This window comes from Petaurus breviceps, unplaced genomic scaffold (genome assembly GCF_028583685.1).
Source record: "Petaurus breviceps papuanus isolate PSGF00001 unplaced genomic scaffold, PetGlider_PUasm1.0 90808, whole genome shotgun sequence".
Lineage (NCBI taxonomy): Eukaryota > Metazoa > Chordata > Mammalia > Diprotodontia > Petauridae > Petaurus > Petaurus breviceps.
In genome coordinates, this window is record NW_027187349.1 from 11,001,736 (window position 1) to 11,025,030 (window position 23,295).

The 23,295-nt window shown below is 40.1% G+C and overlaps 1 protein-coding gene across 1 annotated transcript; it reads right to left on the reverse strand.

The window, feature by feature from the left end:
* Positions 1–655: 655 nt before the first annotated feature.
* MPC1 (mitochondrial pyruvate carrier 1) lies at positions 656–21,756 on the reverse strand. Its single transcript, XM_069070410.1, has 5 exons — positions 21,686–21,756; positions 6,560–6,563; positions 3,412–3,508; positions 1,723–1,855; positions 656–1,206 (listed from the first exon to the last, which is right to left on the reverse strand). Exons 1-5 carry the CDS (start codon positions 21,754–21,756, stop codon positions 1,182–1,184), a joined length of 330 nt encoding a protein of 109 aa, XP_068926511.1. The 3' UTR covers positions 656–1,181.
* Between the last annotated feature and the right edge of the window lie 1,539 nt (positions 21,757–23,295).

Consider the following 23,295-nt stretch of genomic DNA (forward strand, 5'->3'; position numbering starts at 1 on the left):
TGCCAGACTGAGGAATTTACATTTTATCCTACAGGCAATAGGGAGCCCCTGAAGGTTTTAGAGCAGGAGAGGGCTAGGATCAAATGTGAGCTTTGTTGAAGTTTCTTTAACAGCTGTGTGATGGATTGAAAAATGGGTGAGAGGCTGGAGAGACCAATCTGGAAGTAATTTCAATAGTATAGTTTAGAGGTAATAAGGGCCTGAACATAAGTGGTGGCCCTATAACTGGAGAGAAAGGGACAGAAGTTAAAGAAGAAGTAACAAGACTTTGCAAGCTAGATCAAGTGTGGCCTCCTCTAGGAGACCTCCTGACTAAGACTACTTACCATTTCCTCAGTTATATATTTTGTAGGTGTCTGTTTATGTGGACTCCTCAAGGGGCAGGGCTGTTTTTGCTTTTTTTGTTCGTACACCTTTTGTTCTGAAAAAAAATGGAGGTCACTCTCCCCATTTTCCTGGGCCTTCTTTCTCTCACCTCTGTGCATGTACATGTGTTGTCTCCCATTTCTGGAATGTACTACTTCATCCCTACCTTTCTGAATACTTTCCCCAAGACTTAGCTCAAGTACTATATCATTCAACGGTGTTGAATGTTCTAAAAAACTCAAGGAGAATAAGAACAGAGAAATTAATAAGTTAATATCCGCAGAGGAAATTTAATATTTCAGTGATTTATTGCAATTAAGTTACAGCATTTTGATTGTACATACTGCATACAGCATTTTGCTTGTACACAGATAGCTGGTTCAAACAATTACTCCACTGGAAATAAATTTTTTTACATGGTCAAATACTACTAGTTGACCTGTTACTATTATAGAACAAACCAAATTTTCTGTGTACCAAAGTGCTCAAAGTTACAAGCTTTGTTCTCTTCAGTTTTTTACAAGATAAATTTCATGATTGAGAGCTAATATACATATTATTAAAATTAAAACCATCACTGAGACCATTAAATTAGTTGCATAATTTGAACTATTCTTTAAAAAGAGAAAATATGTTAAGTATTGTAAGGCAGCAAAGAGTTATTTTAGGTACTCTCAGCTCTTTCTAAAATAAGCCTGGCTAATGAAAAGATGCTGTTGTCTTCCTTAGCAAGACCATGTGTGATGGAATCTGTGACTCAGCAGCCATTGCTGGAAATGCTGTCCCTGCAGCAGGTACACCCCCTCCTCCCATTGTTATGCTGAGGCTTTTTTACTCATCCTGTAAAGAAAAAGAAAATCAGTAGTATCAAGATCACATGGCAATCATCCAATATTTGGGTTCGATTCAGATCCAAACATGAATACGTCTAAACTGGGGCAGCTAGGTGGCATAGTGAATAGAGCACCGGCTCTGAAGTCAGGAGGACCTGGGTTTAGATCCGACCTCAGACACTTAACAACACAAAAACTAGTCGCATGACCTTGGGCAAGTCACTTAACCCCAACTGCCCTCCAAAAAGAAAAAAGAAAAAGAATATGTCTAAACCAATATTTATTAAAATTCCCAATTTTATAAAAATGCAGCATCAATGGCAGGGGCTATTTTAAAAAATTACTTTACAAAGGAAATGCATCATAAAAAACCTGGCTGCATCATTTGCCAAGCTTTAAATGAAACTCTCAGCACTTAGGGTAGGCCCTGTCTCTTGCTGGCGCAAGGGCCGAACCATGCCTGCCACTGGTGGTTGGTTCAGGGTTCGGATTCTTTCTTCTCCCTCCTAAACCAATAGCTTACTTGTATTTGATGAGCCGTCCTCCCTGGATAAGCTGGGCCACTTCATTCGTGGCATGGCATGCAAAGAGGAGCCAGTTCCGGGGTTGCACCTTGTAGGCGAATCTCATGAATGTCAAAGAATAACAACAAAGGGCTGTGCGAAAAAGCAGCAGAAGAGAACCTGTGAGTCAGCCAGCTGGCAGAGAGCAACTCACCAGCACCTCCCACTGACGGTCATCTGCTCTCAGCTTACATACCTCCAGTGATGAGAAGGCCACTACTTTGAGAAACAAATTGACCACTGCTGCCAACACTGATTAGTTTACTTCTCAATAATACTTAGAAAAATTTGTGATGGGCATAATGTCAAATTAGTCCTATTAATGATCACTATAAGTGTTTGGAGACCAAGGTTTTTAGATAGTATATCCCTGTATTTAGTAAATACACAATGTCAACATAAGTATTAGTATATATACTGATGCCCAGGAAGCTTATTTACTAACTATGTGGTCTTGGTCAAGTCACTCAACCCTTCCGGGATTTGGTTTCTTCCACAGTAAAATGAAGTTAGACTAGAGGATACTCATGGTCTCTCCACATTCAAAGCAGGAGTTCTTCACCATAGCTAGAAGGTACAGTAGACAGAGTGCCTGGACTGCAATCAGAAAGACTCATCTTCCTGAGTTCAGATCTGGGCTCAGATACTAGTTGTGTGACCCTGGGTGAGTCACTTACGCTTATTTGCCTCTGTATAATAAACTGGAGAAAGAAAACAGAAAACCACTCCTGTATCTTTGCCATGGAAACCCCAAAAGAGAGTCTGAAACTAAACAACAAACCCTCTCCTGTTCTGGCAGTCTAGGGAAGCTCATGGACCCCTTCACAGAATGTTTTTAAAAATATAAAATATACAAGAATACAAAGGAAACCAATTATATTGAAATAAGGCTATCAAAACATTTCTAAAACCAAGTGCATAGACCCCAGGTTCAGAACTTCTGTTGCTATAATTCTATGAAAATGGGGTCAATGGTCAGTGTGGTATATCAGAAAGAACACTGAAGTTGTCTTCAGAACCCAGAGGTTCCATGTAATGGTTGTGTGACTGTAAGTAAGTCACTCTAAGTCTCAGACTGGGTTGGATGCATGGCCTTTAAGATCTCTTCCAACTCAAAGCCAGATCTTGTGATGAAAGTTTTAAATAATTTTAAATTACTTGTACCATTTTCAAACTTGATGGCAAAGATGAAGTCTATAAAAAGCAGCACGAGTATAATAAAGACCCATTCATCGTTTCAATAGACTGGATGTTCGAGCCACTTTAGTTCTTAAAAGCATATTAATGGAGGAAAATGTAATTAAAATGCTTCCCCTGTGTCAGTACTATGTCTGTGCCATTTTCTACTCTTAATAATGACTGTAATGTTAGACCTTACAAAATACTACAAAGTAAACTAAAGAGTAACATAAAGTTTTATTTGTTAAACATTTATGTCAAAATAAACTTTAAAAGACTGATGATTGTTAGCAAATATTCTATATTTCTCCTTTTACATACCACAATCCCCTCCTTCCTGAGAAAAACAAAAACAAAACCCAACTTACAATAAATTGCATTTCTAACTTCATACGTTTTAGTATAAAACAAGCTGGAAACCCTTAATGAAGCATGTCAATTTTCTAATTATTCAAATATCACATTCTTACCAAATGTCATTCTGCCACTAATGATCTCTGGAGATTTCTTCATATCATTGATGGCTGCAATGGGGAGCCCCCAGTTGGCTACTGGTCCCCAAAAGTGCTATAAAACAATGAAGATACAAAAAGGGGGAACAAGAATCAAGTCAAAACTATGAAATGTTAAACTATTTCTTATTTTCAAAAGTAATATTAATAGGGGCGGCCAGGTGGCTCAGTGAGTAAGAGCACCGGCCCCAGTGTCGGGATGACCTGGATCAAATCCAGGCTCAGATACTTAGCACCACACCCAGAAATAACTGGCCGTGTAACCTTGAGCAAGTTACTTAACCCCAATTGCTTTTAAAAAAACAGCAATATTAATATTAAAATGTTTCTAATTATTTCCTACTTTATAAAAGTAACATCAGTATTAAAGTGCCTCGTTACATCCAATCTGTCTTCCTTCATAACTAGCATTACTTCGATGGTGTTCAAAATTCAGACATTAAGTGGCTAAAGTACCTGAATACAGGCTTGAAGTTTTTATATTCTTAATCTAGAGCTGGAAGGGGTTTTGGGAACTCATATCCAATCTTCAGGCAGACTACCACTAAATCATCCTTAACCATCCCATTTAAAAATTGGGAAGGATGAAAATTTGTCAACCTCTCAACTAATGCATTTAGTCTCATCTTTGGGAAAAATATAACAATCCTTTAACCTAGCCTTATGGGGTTTCACTCGCATATTTATCCTGATCACTATGTGAACGTATAGCCCAAAGTGGACATACTTTGTTAGGCAGCAGCCTAAACAAGAAAATAAATTATTTTCCACCTCTTATATGTGATATTCCTATGAGATTCCAATAACTTAAAGTACTTCCAGCTGTAAACTATATTAAAAAATTGTTTTTAAATAGCAAAAATAATTTGCTTAAATTGTTATTATTTGGACCAATGATTTTTTTTTTAACTTCAAGTCACAAAGCTCTTTAGGAGCTATTTAAAGATTTGGTCAAAGTAATGGTGGATATTTTACTTTGAGTTTAGCATAATTTTCAATCCTATTTTTACCAATATAGAAAAAAAACTTGTAAATTTAAGGGAAACACCCTAAAAAAAAAGACCCAAGTACCTAAAAACTTAATTTTAAAGCCACTATTTATGATAGTGAAAAGAATCTATGAAATGACACCTTTGGTTCAAAAATAACCATTTGTTATAAAATCTGTGATGGGAGGGAACCTGACGAGTCACCTGGTCATACTTTGTGTGGCAGGATACTACTGTCTTGTGAGATTTACTGCTAAAATTCCTTATATTTGCATGAGCATCCTCTGATCATCTTTTCTTTTCCTCCTTCCACCCCTCTCCCTAGCCCCCACACCAACCTACCCAGACTTTCTGTCTTTCCAACTCACTTTTTCCCCCACATCTTTTTTTTGGCCATTCTTTTTTCCAACTCCCATTCTGTCTTCCTTTTTGTCATCATGCCTTCCTCCACCTGGGTTATTTTACTTTCCTCTTTTTTTCTGCTGCATCTATCTTCCTCTGCTACATTCTTTACTGACTCTCCAAGTAGCCACTTTCTTGAGGAACTCAGGGATAGTAGAAGACCTACTGATCCTGCCTAGGCAGATGCTGCCAGCACTGTTGGCCTTCCCTGGGGTGTGGTGCTGATTTGCCTCTTGCCACAAACACTGATGCTAAGCCAGAAAAGGTCTGCGGCGTGTGGCTCTACACCTTGGTCTCCCTTGAGATATCTGAAGTCAGGAGCTGGCAAAGGCTTTGGCAATAGCTGCATCACACTGTGCTGGGGGTTCTGATGACGTGGGGAAGAGATTGCCCAAGATTTTTTTTTAAGCTGATGTTTCCAAGATTTATAGTTGAAAAAATAGCTACAATGGAGGAGAAAGAAAGTCTGTAAAACTTACTGCTGATTAGAAGTTGTCTGCCTATTCTTATTGTATAGATAAAGCAATTACTGTCTCCAATCACATAAATGAAGACAAATACAGTTGGCATTATCTTTCACCTACAGATGAGAATGGGGAAAAAAAACTATACAGGATTTCTATAATTCATTTTACAAAACTTTTCGGTATGTAAGTGTTCTTAGGGCTAAGGTTGATTATCTAAAATATAATTTCTGGAAACCTACTTTGCAAATACTTTTTATATTTATGCACATATGCATAAACACATTCATACACATATCATTTATTGAGGGGAGAAGGCAGTGAAAAAATTTAATTTCTATATGCTAAAAATAAAAGGTACTTAGACTCCACATTGCTCTATTTATTTGTGACTTATGTCACAAAGTGACTTTGTAACTTATTTCAATCTGATATCCACTCCCTATCACCCTCTAGATGTTTCCATTCTGAGGAATATCAGTAAATGGTTTACAGCTACACTTTACCTAAATCAATGAAACTAGATAGATAGACAGACAGATGGATGGATATGGATATGTATATATAGATTTTTTTTACCAGTGAGTTAAATTGAAGGTAAAAGCAATCTCATTTCTGGACCCCTAAGTTTTACTATGCATGGTTTTTTCCTAGCAAAATACTGTATCTGAATTTTTTTCTTACTATGTGTAAGATCTATGCTCAGTCAAAAAAACATTCAGCAACCAGACTTTCTGGAAAAATAAGGAATTTTATGATTAGCATTTCAGAACAGAAACAGGTATTTTAAGATCAAAAAACCTTATGTAATCATAGCTCTGGAGCAGATATCTGTGTTAAAAGGGCTGATGCTGTAATATATGGCATAATGTTTTGGATAATGATTCTCAAGTATAGTCATGGTAAACCTCTATGGAGAAAGAAGTTCCTCCTACTTTTGCTGCCTTTTGTCTGACCTTACTGGTTGGGAAGTTCAGCTAACTGGCAAAAATGGAAACTACTATAAGCTCTCTGTGCATAAACAGGAGTAGGGGAAGAGCTACTATATGGGGATCACTTCTTAGAAGTCAAGACAGAATGGACGAAAAAAAAGAAAAGTGGTAAAACTTGCAGCAAATTTATTCCATAACTCACCAGTCAAGGTGGTTAGATATGCTATCTCAGGCAAAGGGAGCCAGGTCAGGTGTCCATAACTTTGAAAATGAAGTAAATCTGTAAGTCCCTGAAATGAAGTACAAACAGGTTTCTTACCGTACTATTTTATGAGTGGCCATCGAGGTTCAAACAGGGAAACATGGAAAAAACAAAAACAAAAACCAAGTTCAGTTGCTTTCATGAAAAATACTGGATCTATGAGTTAAACCTAACCTCACAAGTGTATCTGTACCATTTTTCTAAATCATTTGGCCTTAAATATGTCAAGCATTCTTTTATGTTTTTTGGAAAATACTTTAAAAGGGTTGTATTGATTATTATCTAGAGGTGACAACTGTTAAAACATTACTATTATATATATGTGGAATACTTATTATGAAAAGTTATCCTATAAAAGTAGATTCTGATAGCTTTACAATTATACTAATTGCATTTCAGTGTTCTACAGCAACACTGTTAATTTCTAATTCAGTAACAAGATGTCAGAAATGCCCAAAGCTCAAAATTTAGAACAAATTCAAAATTTCACACTGAATTGATTTTTATTTCTTTAATAACTGCTTGTTATAATTCTGTATCCCACCCTACCCATTCCCCCAAACATTTTTGTGGTTACAGCAAAGGCATAAAGAACAAGTAAAACAAAAATGATATTTAGTGAACATTCTCAATAATGTGTTTCTAAGCCATTCACTTCTCTATAACTTTTATCAGAAGTATTAGATATCAATAGTTATAAATTCTCACATGAAAAGTGTTCACTGACTGTGTTGGTAGCATTTAAAAGCACGTTTCACATGTATAGCCTATACAAGACTGCATGCCATCTTGGGGAGGGGGGAAGTGGAGAGAGGGGGGAAAATTTAGAACTCAAAATCTTATAAAAGCAAAGGCTGAAAACTAAAAGTAAACAAATAAAATTTGAGAAAAATAAAAGCACATCTCAAATAGGGTTCATATTTTCACAGGACTGTACAGAAGAGTTAGAAGGGAACTTGAATGTCTACTAAAGCTCCCTTATTTTACAGATGAGGGAACTGAGGCCCAGAGAACTGAAGAAGTGACTTGCCCAAAGGCACCCAGGTAGCAAAAGACAAAACTAGGATTTGAACCCTCATCCAATTATTCCAAGATCACAGTCTTTCCATTAAACCACTTTGATGCCAATATATCAAGTGCACCAGAACAGCAGGTGAGCCACACTATTTAGGGAGACAGAACAAACTGAAATATCAAAAATTCTGTTCCCCAACAAATTCAAACATAGTACACTGTCCTGCAAGTAAGATAGAGCCAGTTAGAGTATAAGATCCCACAAAGTGATCTAGCCAGAATTCCTTGTTGCTGCTGTTCGGTCATTCCTTAGTGCTATCTGACTCTTTGTGACCCCATCCGGGTTTTTCTTGGCAAAGATACTGGTGCACTTTACCATTTCCTTCTCCAGTTCATTTTACAGATGAAGAAACTGAGGCAAACAGGGTTAAGTGACTTGCCCAGATCACGCTGCTAGCAAGTGTTTAAGGCTGAACTTGAACTCACAAAGATAAATCTAGGACTGCAGCTCTGTCCACTGTGCCACATAGCTACCCATCTAGCCAGAACAGTGAACCATTATAACACAACAATCCAAATATCCTTGTCCAGGATCTAAAGTCATGCTTTCCATATAGCCATAAAACACAGGAGGGAGGCAGGGGGAATAAGCTGTGTGTTTAACAGCTACATGGAAAGTTTGCTTTCATACATAAAACCTGAAAAAAGTGTGTTATAGTGGTAGACCATCCTGGCTCAATCCCCTGGTTGCGGCTTCTACTGTAATCAATCAATCCCTTCTCAGCTTCAGGATAACATGCTAATAAGTTTGTACCTGCTCTGAAGTAGAATTTTTAACTTCCAATTTCCAACTTTCAATAACTTCAGTAACTGCAACTTTTGGTAACTGCAACTGTAAGAAACACAGTAAAGAAGCCACCCTGATCTTAATAAATTAGGGTTCCCTGGACTCAGGGAAGTCCAAGTCTGAAGACTTGAGGCACCAGTCTCTATTTTGCCACTAATAAGCTACTTGACTTTAAACTAAAGATTTAATTTTCATCTATGAAGAAACTAATACTGTCAATCTTGGGGACTGTTGCAAATATCTAGTTAATGTGAATTATACATATGTGTATTTTTACACATATATGTGTTTTAAAAATAGCAATCATTTTCAAAGAGCTATACAAATCCAAGACAACTTAACAAGTATTTGCTAAGCATTTGGCATATACAAAACACTGTATAGTCTTCAAAAACATTATATACCAGGAACTGTGAACTTGGAACACAAGAGTGAAACAGTCCCTGACCTCAATTAGCTTATATTCTACTTTTGGGGGTGGTGGTGGTGGAATACAGCATGTATATAAATAAGCAAATACAAGCTAATTTGAGGGGAGAGAATATACTGACTGATGAACATATAAAGTATATCTATGAAAATCACTACACAAACATATATGTGACCTTAAGTCATTTAAATAAAAACATCAAAACAAAAATGTTTGCAAGTAGATAGGAATCTAGAAAAACTGAATACATTCTTTTTATACCACTACTATTCTGCTAATCCTTAACAATCAACCAGGTAAGAGAAAGTGACTTATAGCAAAGGTCAGAATCACTGCTGTTTATTCGTTGTGATTATTTCATATATGCACATGAATCATTTTAGAGAAATGCCTCCAAATTTTTTCTCCTTTAGACTCCAATTTCTCTCTCTCAAAAGAACTAAAATAAATACTACCAGGTTTGTTTGTTTTTTTAAACAGTATAATCTGTGTATAGTGATGATTACAACAGTACAAAAACAAGTTTTTAACTCTATGACTGTACATCATCTCAGTATGGTGAGTTCTGGGAAACTTATTCAGCTCAGAGGATAGTCTATTTCCCACTTATTCTACTCTGAGATCCCAGGAAGGAAGTAAAATTTTCTTTTTTCAGACCTAACAAGTGACTACATTCATCTTCTAGATGTTGTCACTACTAGAAGCCACTAACACTTGCTGCTGTGTCAGGGACCTATTTCTAGAGAAAAGCAACTTGATATAGTGGAAAGAACATTACACTAGGTCTGGATGCTTGGATTCTATTAATTGCTATCCCAGCTACTAATTAGCAATGTGACTGCGCAAAAACCACTTTTGGGGTCTTTAGACTATATTTCCCTCCCCTCTGTAAAGTTAGGGGTATAGGTGGGTATGTTGAGGGAGGAAACAAACCTAAGGTTTTTTCCAGCCCTGATATCCTGATTCCTTCTGACCACACCCACAGTCACATAAGTATACAGATGCACACACATGCCTAAATCTCCTGTAGTTGAAAAAAACTGGCAACATGACTTTTTCTAAAAATCAAAATCTGTTGATCTTTGGTAACCATACTTTGGATAGCAAGACGAAGCAGAGGATTAATGTCAGCACACTAGAAATGTGGAGTAAATTCAGAATATTCTGAGAACTTGAGAGCTGAGTTACAGTAAATGATACTATTAAATGGTTTAATATTTAGCTTCTTTTCAGGAAACAATTTTTATATTCTACCAAAGAAGCAATTTATAAAATGACAATTATATCTATAGGATTAGGCTAGAAACTGGGATAAACAATTTAGGTGACATAGACATTGTCCTCAACAAATTATAGTCTAGGATAGAAATATACTACATGCACAAATAAGTGCACTCAATCCTCAACTTTTACAGGGATAATATTCCTAGAAATCAGAGTAAGTCAAAACTATGGATTCTGATACATTGAATATATGGGAAATAGGGAGTTAGGTTCCCATAACCACCCAAAATTGTAATCCTTTGCTAGTGATTGTTGAAAATATACTTTTCAGGGGTGGCTAGGTGGTGGTGCATTGAGTAATAGCGCTGACCTGGAGTTAGGAGCACCCGGGATCGGTTCTGGCCTCAGATACTTAACACCCACACAAAATAACTGGCCGTGTAACCTTGGGCAAATTACTTAACCCCAATTGCTTTAAAAAAAAAAAAAAAGAAAAAGAAAATATACTTTTCTGGGAGGCAGCTAGGTGGCACAGTGAATAGAGCACTGGCCCTAGAGTCAGGAAGACCTGAGATCAAATCTGGCCTCAGACATTTGACACAATTACTAGTCGTGTGACTTTGGGCGAGTCACTTAAATACCAATTGCCCTACAAAAAGCAAAAAAAAAAAAAGAAAATATACTTTTCTGCATGTAATTCTTTATAACAAAACATTAATTCTTATAATTTGCAGTTTTCCTAACACAGTAACCATGAAATAACTGTACAATGCAAGGGAGAGAAGAGGCAATGGTAGCATCCAGAGTCAGTAGCAGGAGGGAAAGGGGGAAAAGCTGCAATGTCAGAAGCCTGAGGTACAAAAGGGAAAGGGGGAACCAGCCATTTCTAATCTCCCCTTCACTTCTGTGGTTGAACTGTTTGTTACCCAACGAAAAGCACATCCCTTGGGGTGAGTCCCAGGTCCCCACTAGGGCAGGGACAGTGGAGGAGGCAGGACACTTAGCAATGCAAAAATGAAAACGAGGTTACTAATAAAATCACACCAATGCTTGAAGTTGCACAAGTTAAATGAAGTGATGTTGTGGATTGACTCTATCTATAGACAACTAAAATATAAAATTTTATGTAACTACATAAGAAATACCCAGTACTATGGGGAAATGAAAGCTATCATTGACTGAGGGAAAAAGTCATAGAAAGCTTCATGGAAGAGACAGCATTCAATTTAAAAGGATGGTAGGAATTCAACAGTCAAAAAAATCAGGGCAGGGGGAAAAAGGGTGAGGAGATGAGTAAATGGGAAAGTGCAGGTATGAGGGAATGATGAATAGTACAGTTTGGCTGGAGCACAGAATAGATGGCAGGAGAAGAATGAAACAGCCAGGAAAATTAACAGTAGAGGTCATTAAGTAGTATGTTAAGGAGTGATGACAATTCTACTTGCAAACAACAAAGGACCACTGAAAAGTTTTAAGGAAAGATACGACATAACTAATCTGTACATAAAAAAAGACTAGTTTGACAGTGGCATGAAGGTTAGACTGGAATGAGGAAGAGAGGAAAGATAAGAAAACTAAAGAGAAAAGCTAAAGAGAAAGAAATGGATCCAAGAGACACTGTAGTAGCAAAATCAAGAAAGTTTGATAATTTATTAGATATTAGAAGAGAGGGAGTATATTTCATCCTGGTTTTTCAGTTAAAATAAAAAAGAAACTGGTCTTACATTAAGGGTAAGTAGGTTTCAGCTCTCCAACACTGAATTTTATCTATGGTCTCAGCAATGTGAAAGTTCTCACAATGAGGCAGATTGCAATCTATCCATCTCTCATCATGACTAGCCCAGCTGTTCTTCTAGTTTCAAGGAAATTTTGAACTCCTGTGCTTGTCTGAAGACAAGTTTCAAATTCACAGCTCTTACGGTAAAATGTAAAGTATGAGAGCATAAGAGTGGGGATCTGTATTAAGGGAAGAGACAGAAGAAATGACAAGAGAAAGATGAAAGAAGTATGGTATTTGGCCATTTGTTCTTTTAAGTGGAAAAAAATAGCTTAGTTAGATGATACTTTATGGTTTGCAAATAGTTTTCACCATAAGAATGTAACTAAAGCTTAGAGAGATGAAATTACTTGTCCATATTCACCTAGCTGGAGGCAGCTGGGTGAATAGAATGCCAGGCCTGGAGTCAGGAAGACCATCTTCCTGAATTCAAAAATCTGGCCTCAAACACTAGCTGTGAGACTCTGGAAAAGTCACTTAACCCTGTTTGTCTCAGTTTCTTCATCTGCAAAATGAGCTGGAGAAGGAAACAGCAAACCACTCCACTATCTTTGTCAAGAGTGTCCCAAACGGGTCACGAATAGTCAGACACAACTGAACAACAGTAACACACAGCTAGTAATTTTTGAAGCCAGGACTCAGATCTGGGCCTTCAGAATACAAGTTGATTGTTTCTTTTCATGGTGCCTTTTCTTTTATGTTACCCATCTACATTGTACATCCTTTGAATCTTTAAGGGCCTTGTTGATAATTAGGAAGGTCTCAGAATCTCCCTTAGGTCTCTCATTATTATTCTATCCTGACCTCTAGTCTAGAACACAGCAATACGTTCTTGAGGATAATGTGGAAACTTGGCAGCTAAAATTAGCACAGCTCATTAACTTTAGAGTGATGAAATCACCACCACATTCATTTCAGATTTATTTATAGATACACAATACAAAGGATTATTTGATCTATAAGTACATATTACATGATTTGGGCCCTACCTACTAGAACCTCATTGCATATCTAGGGTTGAAATTTTCAGGTGGAATTCCAAAGCACCAAAACCAGGTTATCTACATTAAGTGAGTAAACAAATCTAGAATCACTAATCTCAAAGTTGGAGCAATTTAACCATGGAAATAACTACCTCAATTTCTCTTTATGCTCATTCTCATTTCTTAACCAAAAACAGAATAGGAAAAGGGAATAAGGAACAACTGTTCTTTTCTCCCTTCTTAATAGGTTTAAGCAATGTGTGAAAAGAAATGTTCAAAAGTGGAAGAAAAAAGACAAACAGATTAGCAACCTAGAATGAATCTGTTTGATTTAGGTTCTTCAAAATTATGGATTAGAAGAAAGGAGGGGGGAAGAAAAAATATAAAGGACAGAATACTAAGAAACCCAAGAAATTAGAGATACTATGTTCTAAAGGCCCTGTCCCAACACCTGCCACTGTTGTTCAGTCATGGGCTACTCTTGGTGACTCCATGGACCACAACATGCCAATGCTCTCCATGAGGTTTTTTTTGGCAAATATACTATAGTGGTTTGCCATTTCCTTCACCAATGGATTAAGGCAAATAGAGGTTAAGTGACTTGCCCAGGGTTACACAGTAAGTGTCTGAGGCTGGATTTGAACTCAGGTCTTCCTGACTCCTGGCCCAGCACTCTATTCACTGAGCCACCAAGTTGCCTCTAATATCTCTCATACACTCAGAAAATATCTGCAGCTGGTCTTTCCTTAGGGCTCTGCCCACAACAATCTTATATAGAAGATAGCACCAGTACTGTAATTTCCAATTTACAGATGAAGAAACCAAAAGGTGAAGTGATTTGCCATTTGTCACAGTTAACAGATGTCAGTTAGAATTCCAAACCAGGTCTCTCCCTTTTTCTTCTATACTATGCTGAATCTTGCAATGTAAATTTAAAAGTTTCTTTACTAATACACAACTCCAAGGACTTTACTGTTAGATTCAACAAACAATTTATTCAACTCCTACTACTGTGCAAGAAACTGTAGGAGAATGACATGGTACACAGAAACCATGGGTTAAAATACTACCTCTGAGTAGCTATGCATGTCTGGACATCCCACTTAAACCTCTGAATTTCAGTTTCCTCAACTGTAATATGAGAAAAATAATATTTACTTCACAAGCTTGTGAATATAAAATGAGATGATACAGGCAAAGGCTTTGCAAATCCTAAAGAACTATATGCCATCTATTATTAATGGCTGCTACTACCAAGGAAAAAAAATATAGTAGTTCCTGCTCTGAAGGAATTACATTCTCCTGGGGAAATACAACCTGTGCATATATGTAAAAGTACAAAGTAACTTCAAGAGGTCGTAGCTGTTATCAAATAAGGAAGATTAAGAAAGGCTCCAAGTTGGAAGTAGCCCCTGGGCTGTGTTTTGAAGGAAGACAGCCATTAGAAGCAGCAATGAAAAGCACAAAGCACAGCATGGGGGGGTGGGGGGGAGGAATTGTGCAAAGGCATGGAAAGGGAGCAGCTAGTACCCCCTCCCCCATTATGTCTTACCGGTGTTCATAATTTCTTTCTTTGTATCCACAGTGCCTAGCACAGTGCCTGGCACATAAAAGGAACTAAATGTTCTGGTCATTTGATATGGCATCTTGAATTCCGGAACTAGTAGTAACCCAATTTTGGGCTGTAATGTAGAATATACGAAATGAAGAATTATGGGCTATATCTTGAAAGTTAGGTTGGAACCATAACAAGGAAAGTTTCAAACATCAAAACATCTGTATTTCATCATAGAGACGATAGGGAACAACCAAAGATTTTTAAAAGTAGGGGAGTGACATGATCAGGCCTCTTTTAGGAAAATTATTTTGGCAGGTAGGGGAGAATGGATTATGGAGGGTGAGATTTAGAGATATGGAAACCAAATTGTTTTGCAATAATCCAGGTAAGAGGTGATGAGGGGCAGAACTTCATTATTCCATCTAACCATCCCATTGGGACACCAAGGCCTAGCAGAGAGGGCATCTTGTCAACTGCCATGCTGCTACCTGCATTTCCCTCTCCCACCTTCCACTCAGAATCTCAAAAATTCAGAATCAGATTTGACTAGACCAAAACTCCCTTTCTTGGCCACCATCTCCCACTCCCTCCCATCTATTTATGTCAATCCTATCCTGATGTAATCTCTCTTTCCATGGAGCAAGACTGCCTTTTTTTGGCTAGTTATGTAAGACTCCCTCTGTCATATACTCTATGCTTCAGCCAAACAGGCCTACTTACTATTCCATATCCCACTTGTCTGTGCTTCTTCACAGGCTGTGTCCCATGGCAGGAAAAGTTCTACATCACCAGCTCCCCTCTTCAATTCTTAGTTCCCTCCTGCTTCCTCCAGGTGTTAGTGCTCGCTTCTCCTCCCCCAGCTCTAATCACACTGTATTTGGTTTAGCTGGGAGAGGGAGGGCACACATCCTTTGTTTAACTATCTAAATATGTTGAATCTCCCTAGTAGATTGTAAGAGAGCAGAAGTAGATTCTTGAGGGCAGAAACTGTCTAAGTTTCATATTTATATACCCAGTGCCTAGCACATAGTAGGCATTTATGAATGAGGTAGGGACAAAAGGGATGTAAATTTGAGTAACTAGAAGGATGGTAATGTTGTCAAACATAGGGGTATTTTGAGGCGGGAGAGGGAAAAATGAGTTCTGTTTGGGATATAGTGAGCTTGTGGTACCAGTAGGGTCGAGATGCCAAGATGTCCAATAGGCAGATATTTGCAGAACCATAATTCAGGAAAGAAATTAGGGTTGTATATATAGATTTAGGAGTCATTTTCATAAAAGTAACTGAACTCAAGGGAGCCAGCATAAAGAGGGTGGGAATAGCTGTTCTTGTGGGGTCAAAGAGATATCCATTTAACAAACATGTTATTTTTTTTTCTTTTTTTTTTTTTAGAGTGGGGGAGGCAGGGCAATTGGGGTTAAGAGACTTGCCCAAGGTCACACAGCTAGTAAGTGTCAAGTGTCTGAGGCTAGATTTGAACTCAGGGCCTCCTGAGTCCAGGGCTGGTGCTCTATTCACTATGCCACCTAGCCGCCCCCTAAACATGTTATTTTTAAAAAACATACTTTTTAAAAATTTCTGGTTTAGGTTGGGATTTTTTATTTATATATAGTTTTATTTATTTATTTTTTAAAGCAATCGGGATTAAGTAACTTGCTCAAGGTTACACGGCCAGTTATTTCTGGGTGTGGTGCTAAGTATCTGAGCCCAGATTTGATCTCCAGGTCATCCCAACACTGGAGTCAGTGCTCTTACTCGCTGAGCCACCTGGCCGCCCCTAAGCAATTGGGGTTAAGTAACTTGCTCAATGTTACATGGCCAGGTGTTTCTAGGTGTGGTGCTGAGTATCTGAGCCCGGATTTGATCCAGGTCATCCCAACACTGGAGCCGGTGCTCTTACTCGCTGCACTACCTGGCCACCCCTATATACAGTTTTTACAGTGTTCTACAGGAACTTTTACAGTGTTCTATAGTACACTGTAAAAAAAAAAATATATAGGGAACCTAGCTGAGCCTTAATTTCTCAATATGTAAAGGGAAGATAAAAACATTTGTAGTACCTAACCTGACAGAGTTGTTGGTAAGACTCAAATGAGAATATCCATAAAGCATGGACATTATTGTCTGATATTACTCAAGTCAAACATTTATTGTCTATGTCCAAAATACCGTAATTATGTTGTGATCTTCACCTCAGCTGATCTTATCTATAGGTACCTGATTCTTTTTACCATGAAATCATCCCAGGCACAACAACCTACCTGGAAGAAATTCATCCTCATTATAGGAATAGAAGCTAGAAGGAGGCTTAGAAACCCAAATGAGTAATGTTGCAGCAAAGTCATAATCTAGAGAGAAACAGGAGTTTCAGTTAAAGTAGTGTTTCTCAAAGTATGGGCCCCCAAAAGAAGTTGACAACAGAAGCACCTAATGCTATCAGCCATAGGTTCAAAATGATCAAGAGTTCTTGCTATTAAGGTCTGGATGGTACTGTTAAGATTGGTAAGACAAGAAGTCTTCAGGGATGACAGTATCAGAAAAATACCGTGGCAGCTAGGTGAATAGAGCACCGGCCCTGAAGTCAGGAGGACCTGAGTTCAAATTCAGTCTCAGACACTTGACATACTTACTAGCTGTATGACCTTGGGCAAGTCACTTAACCCCAATTGCCTTGCCTTCCCCCTTCTTAAAAAAACTGGGACAGAAAAAAAATAGATCTAGGAAAAGCAGTGGGGGAAGGGGAGTGTCCTACACCACTCATCTCAAACCCCAACCAGTTAAGCCTTTTCTGGTCATCCTGAAGTGTCCTGATGGCACACAAAGCATAGACTAGGTCAAAAATGAAGTCATAGACAAGATATGAAGCTAGTTGATGACTTTTCTTTTGATACTTTGTGGTGATAAATAAGGCCATGTATCCCGAAAAATTTACCTATATGCCTGGTGAATGAAAAACAGACTATATGGCAACTGTCCCTTTTTCAGATTCTAAGACTGAGATTCCTTCCATCTCTGTGGGTAGCCCCAAAATTATTCTCAAGAACTGCAGGTATGGTGGCCCTGGTATGGGAAGGCCTCGAAATACTTTCAGGGAATTCTTTTTCAGGTATGGGTTGGATTAGATAGCCACTGAGATTCTTTTCAATTTTTAAACTATTACTCTGTGAAAACATCTCCATTCTTGACACCACGTTATCTGTATGTCTCTACAACACATATTTGTAACTTTAAAACCAATTAATTTTACAATTTCAAATTCAATGTTTTCATTCTTCTTCCTCTCTGTTCACAACATGATTATTTTCAACAGTAAGTCTCATCCTAAAAATCTATTAGGAAAAAAGTAGGCAAAATATTACAAAAGGTGAATTATTTGAAAAAAAGCTCATCTAAGAATAACACATATGTCCTATGAAATGGGTATGACATCGGGCAAGTCACTCACCCCCTCTTAGGTATCAATTTCCTCATATGAAAAATGCCAAGATATCTTCCAGTTCTAAAAATTATTAGTTTTAGTATTAAAAAGAAGATTACAGTAAGATCCTGTACTAGCAGAAATAAGTAGATCCTAAAGAATGAGGCGGCCAGGTGGCTCAGTGCATAGAGTGCTGGGCCTGGAGTCAGGCAGATTGATCATTCTGAGTTCAAATGTGACCAAAGACACTTACTAGCTGTGTGACCCTGGGTAAGTCACTTAACCTCATTTGCCTCAGTTTCCTCATCCTGTAAAATAAAATGGAGAAGGAATGGCAAACCACTCCAGTATCTTTGTCAACTAAAGCCCAAATGGGGTCACAAAGTGTTGGACACATCTGAACAACAAAGGAATGGAAAATATTTTCATTTTAATGATATCCATTTAACAAACTTCTTCCAGTACTTAAAAAAACTTGTTATATGTCACCTTTTCAACATACTTTATAAGTGCCTTCTTTTAATAGCAAAAAAAAAAAAACTATAGTAGTAAACAGTTAAAGTACCACTCAAGGCTTCAAGTTATTTCAATAGCAAGCATCTGTGTGCTTTACCTCTCCCTTCCTTCTATTACTTTAAGGCTGTTTCCTCCAAAAGGACTACTGATTTTTTTTGAAATTTAAAACAAAAACTTTCGCCATCAAAATTGTTCTTGGATATTTTCTTATTCTTCATCTGAGAATATGGAAGTATTGCCAGTCAATAGCTCTTGTTCCCCAGTTCACTGTTCCACAGGAGAGTGAATTACATTTCTTAGAGATCTATTAGGATTTCAAATCGATATTATGGTATTTTCCAATGAAATACAGAATCACAAAATTAACACTGACTGAATTGTACAAATACAATACATATCTGTAAAGTGCCTTTGGAACTGAGATCAGCACCAAGACAGCGTTTTTTTTCTAAAGTTCTCTCACCAATTTACATGTTTTTGTATTAAAAATCATCTAACTTGAAGAAAGCCTGCTCTCACCTACTTTTTCAACCAAATTTCTATATATGAGTTATGCTCCTAAATGACTCTTCATAAAATTGCTTGTTACATGCAACTGGGAAATAAAATATACAGGCCCTGGGGTATAAAAATCTATCTTGCCCTACTAGAAAGTTGGGGGGGAGGATAAGAGAGTAGATTGGGGAAAGGGGTACTCAGTAGAATCAATATTTTGGGGTGGGGTAGGGGAAAGATGGGGAGAAAAATTTGTAACTCAAATAAATTGGAAAAAATTGACTCGCCATCCTTTTAAGTAGTAATTTCAAAATGAGTTGTGCCAGATATGTCAAAAGGAAAAGCTTACAAATGAAAGTTAAATGAGCGCTGAAAATAGATATGGTCAAATAAGGCTTTTCACCTTGAATATCCTTTCACTGTAACTTAAAGGGAAATATGTAAAAGATGGAGAAAAGAAGTTTAAAAAAAGTGATATGTTGAGTTCTTCTAAATTGCATCATATACAAATGCTCAGTTTACATAGTATAAAGACTACTTGGCTATTTAACATAAAGTAATGCTTCCCCCCAACCCATTTTAATGTGAAGTTCTTCTAGTAAATAAAGAGTAGATTTTGTAAAACAATCTGTTTGGTCCCATTTTACCATAAGGGTCATGTTGGTGTCCATACCTGCTCTTCTCAAACCCCTCATCAGCTGGGGCCTGAGAGTGCAAGAAGAGCAGGCTGAGGTCAAACACAAGGTCAATAGATGGTGACTTTCCTTGTGACTTTTTATAGCACTAAAAAGACTGGTCATCTATCCTGATGTAGTCACCGGTGTGCCAGGTGAATGAAGAATGTATAACTGGCAGGTGGCCAGTTCCATCTCTATGGAGAGCCTCCAGCCACCTCCCTAGATCTGTAGGTCTGGTTGTTCCAGCACGGGAAATCTGACCTCCTTATTGTATAAAGGTCCCAGTACGCACAGAACATTCAATTCAAGCCAATAAATATTCCATAAACTTCTATGGGGTGTGAGGCATCAGGGATAAAAAGATGAAAAAAAAAAAGGCTTTTACTGAGGTGACACAATGTGTACACCAAGAAGTAAATGCAAAGTACATACAAAATGAATACAAAGTAAGGTGGAAAGGGAAATACCACCCACTCCGGGAAGAGAGATGGGGAAAGTCCTCGAATGGGAAGCTATCACAACCCTAAAAGTATTGGGCTTCTTCCAATCCTGGTTCATAACAAGTATCAAGTTAATAAATTTGCATTTTCAGAACCACAGCTGTAAAATGGGCAGGGCACAGTTCCTACCACCTATTTCACAGGGCTGCTGTAAGGCCACCATGATAACTTAAACAAAATATAACCTATTACGGATAAATTGCAAATCAGTTAAGCATGTAAAGGTACATCTTAAATTTTTTCCCCCCATTAAGTGCTTTTCCTGGCAAAAATAAAGTTTAGGCCAACATGGCCTTAAGGGCAGCACACACAAGTTTTCTTTCCCAACTTCTAAAGATAAAAAGGTTCAAAGCCATTTTAGTTATGAGGCACTGGAGTAGGCTGAGCAGGCTTCCAGAGGGCCACGCAATTCCTCACTAAAGAGGGACCTACTAGACTTCAATCACTCTTGCCCCATACCCCTAAACTTCCTGCAAAGGTGTTCAGCCAAAGGCCCAAAGGTAACCAGCCACAACTAAGGCCCTAACTAGACCTGCCCCAGCCTGGATCCTTGGCGTAGGGGCTGGGGGAGGAAGGATTGCGTTAGCAGCACTAAACTGAACACACAGCACTGAGATTCTTATCCCTCTCCTTCCCCAAACTGGGGCTGTCTCTGCAGACACACATCGTCCATTAGAGGAAGAACTGTGTTCAAATCCTGCCTCAGACACTTACTAGCTGTGTGGCTCGGGGCAAGCCTCTTAACCCTATCCACACTTCTGCTGCCTTTTGTGTAAAATGTGCAGGTTGGACTCACCGCCTCTAAAGTACTTTCCAGGATCAAATCCCGCCCCAGGCACCTACCGGAGGTGTAACTAAGGACCCATCACTTAACCTCTCTGTGCCTCAGTTTCCCTTTCTGTAAATTGCGCCGGTTGGACTCATGAGTCCCAAAGTACTTTCTATACTGGTCTATACTACTTTATGGTCTATATCCTGGATCAAATCCCACTCGAACCCGTAACCTCTCGATGCCTCTGTTTCCTTTTCTGTAAAAGGATCGGGCTGGATTCATCGGGCTCTGAAATACTTTCCAGATCAAACCCTTCCTCCGGCTCTTGCTAGGGGTGTGGCCCAGGGCCAGACGCTTAAGCCCTCAGTGCCTCAGTTTCCTCGTCTGTAAAACGAGAAGCCCTCCAGTCCTTTCCCGCTCTAAATAGGTGACCCTATTACTCAAGCCGCAGCCGCCTCTACAGCTGGTGAAGGGGATACGAGCCAGGGCCCGGGGCTCACCCTGAGACACAGCCCAGAAACACCGCCCCTGTCAGGGAAAGGCGCTCCAGCCCCTCCGCCAGCGCTGCGGGACGGGGACCGCCTCCGCCCCAGTGTCCCCCCACCCGCCGGCCGGAGCTCCAGTCCTGGCTCTGCCCGATCCTTCCGAGCCACGGCGGTCCAGGCCGGCTGGAGACTGTGAGCCTCAGTTTCCTCATCTGTAAAACAAGCCACCGAGGGCGAGGGTGCCGGACCCCGGCTGCAGACCTCAGCGCGCCGGGCTGGGTCCAGAGGAAGACGCTCCACTGACGCTGGCCGGGGCTCCCCGCCGCCTCCGGCAAGTCAGCCCGAGCGGAACCGAGCGCGGGCAGGTGCAGCCGCCGCGCAGGTCTCACGCCGGGGCGGCCGCCCACGCGTCCCACTGGGGACCGACCCAGGCGGGGAAGGGACCGGTAGCTTCCTCTCCCACTCCCAGGGACCCTCCGTTGTCACCTCATCAAGTAATCCCGGAAATCCTTGCTCCGGAGATAGTCGGCCGCTTTCCGCGCCAGCGCCCCCGCCATGGCTGCTGCTGTTGCTGCTGCCTCCGCGGCCGCCTCGGTTCTACCCCAATGACAACCCCGCCGACCCGGCCCGGCCCGGCAGGAAGCTCCCCTCCTCCACCCCCAACCGAAACAGCCTCAGCACAGCGCCGCCCGCGCTTTACGGCAGCCTCCCTCTCCCTCCCCCCTCCTCGGTCTCCCGGGTGATTAGCCCCGGGGGCTGGAGCGGGCGACTGATTGGTTCCACGTGTGTTGCACACCCCTTTCCCTCCCCTCCCTGGTGGATGAGGGGAGGGGGCCGTAAAGCACCGCCGAACCCACTGTGAAGGTTGCTAAGGAATGCCAATCCCCCTCCCGGAGGAGAGGAGAAAAGGGGGCGGGGCGAGGACCGCAGCGACCTCCTCGGGGTTGGCTGAACTAGTGGGTCCCCACCCATTGGCCGACCTCAGCGCCGCCCGCTCCTCAATTAACGGCCTGCTAGGTGGCTCCGCCGCCCCGCCCCGCTATTGTTCGGGTTGTCTTCCCTCAAGGGCGCCCTTGTAGAGCTCCAGCAGATTTGTGGGCTGCTCACGCTAGTGCTGCACCCCCTCCTCCTCCCCGCCCCCAGCCTGAGCCACCTCAGGCGGGCTGTCCTGCGGGCGCTCCTGCTCGGAGTGGGGTGGTTTTCCGCCTTTTTCCAGGGGACCCCAACAGCCGAACCCACCGGCTGCCATCCCCTTCCCCCCCACACCCTTGTCCCCCTGCTGAGCAGGGGTCAATAGTTCCTGGAAAAATGTTGGGGTAGGGAGTGGGGTGGGGGTGAAGGAAGTTCTAAGCTTCAAAGTTAATTGCGAACAAGAGATCTGCCTTTCAGACGTTTTAAAAGCGGGCTTACGACCAACTGCAAAAGCTAGCCTGAAGTATGATTGCAGGGATGTAAAAGGACAGCTTGTCAAAGAAAATAACAATAACAGACAACATTAAATAAAGCGCTTACTCTGTGCTGGGCACTGTGCACATTTATTTCATTTGATCTTCCCAACAACCTTGGGAGGGAGGTGCTACTATTACCCTCATTTAACAGATGGGGAAACTGAGGCAGAGGCAGGTTGAGTAACTTGACCAGGGTCGGGAATCTTAAACTAAGTATCTGAGCCCTTATTTGATCTTGGGTCTTCCTGACTCCAGGCTAGCACTCTAATCCGCTGGAGGTCATGGTGCCAAAGGTTATAAAGGTGGAAACTAGCTCTCCCATGGAAAAATTAAAGAACGTGTACTCAGACCCAGCATATAACTCCAGAACTACCTCAACCCCAGAGTTACTCATTCATTCATTTAACAAATATTTGTTATGCAACCATTATATGCAATGTCCTGTCGGCCCGGGAAAGGAAAAGATTAGTAAAACTCACTATTCCCAATGTTCTAACACCCTAACTAATCCAGCCACATTGAAATATAAGGATGTATTTCTATCAATATGGGAATATCAATAAACAAGCCAGATTGCTTTGGTTGAAATAAAATACAGTAATAAACTTGGTTGTTGTTTTTTTTTGTCTCTGTGGGCCTTTAATTTTT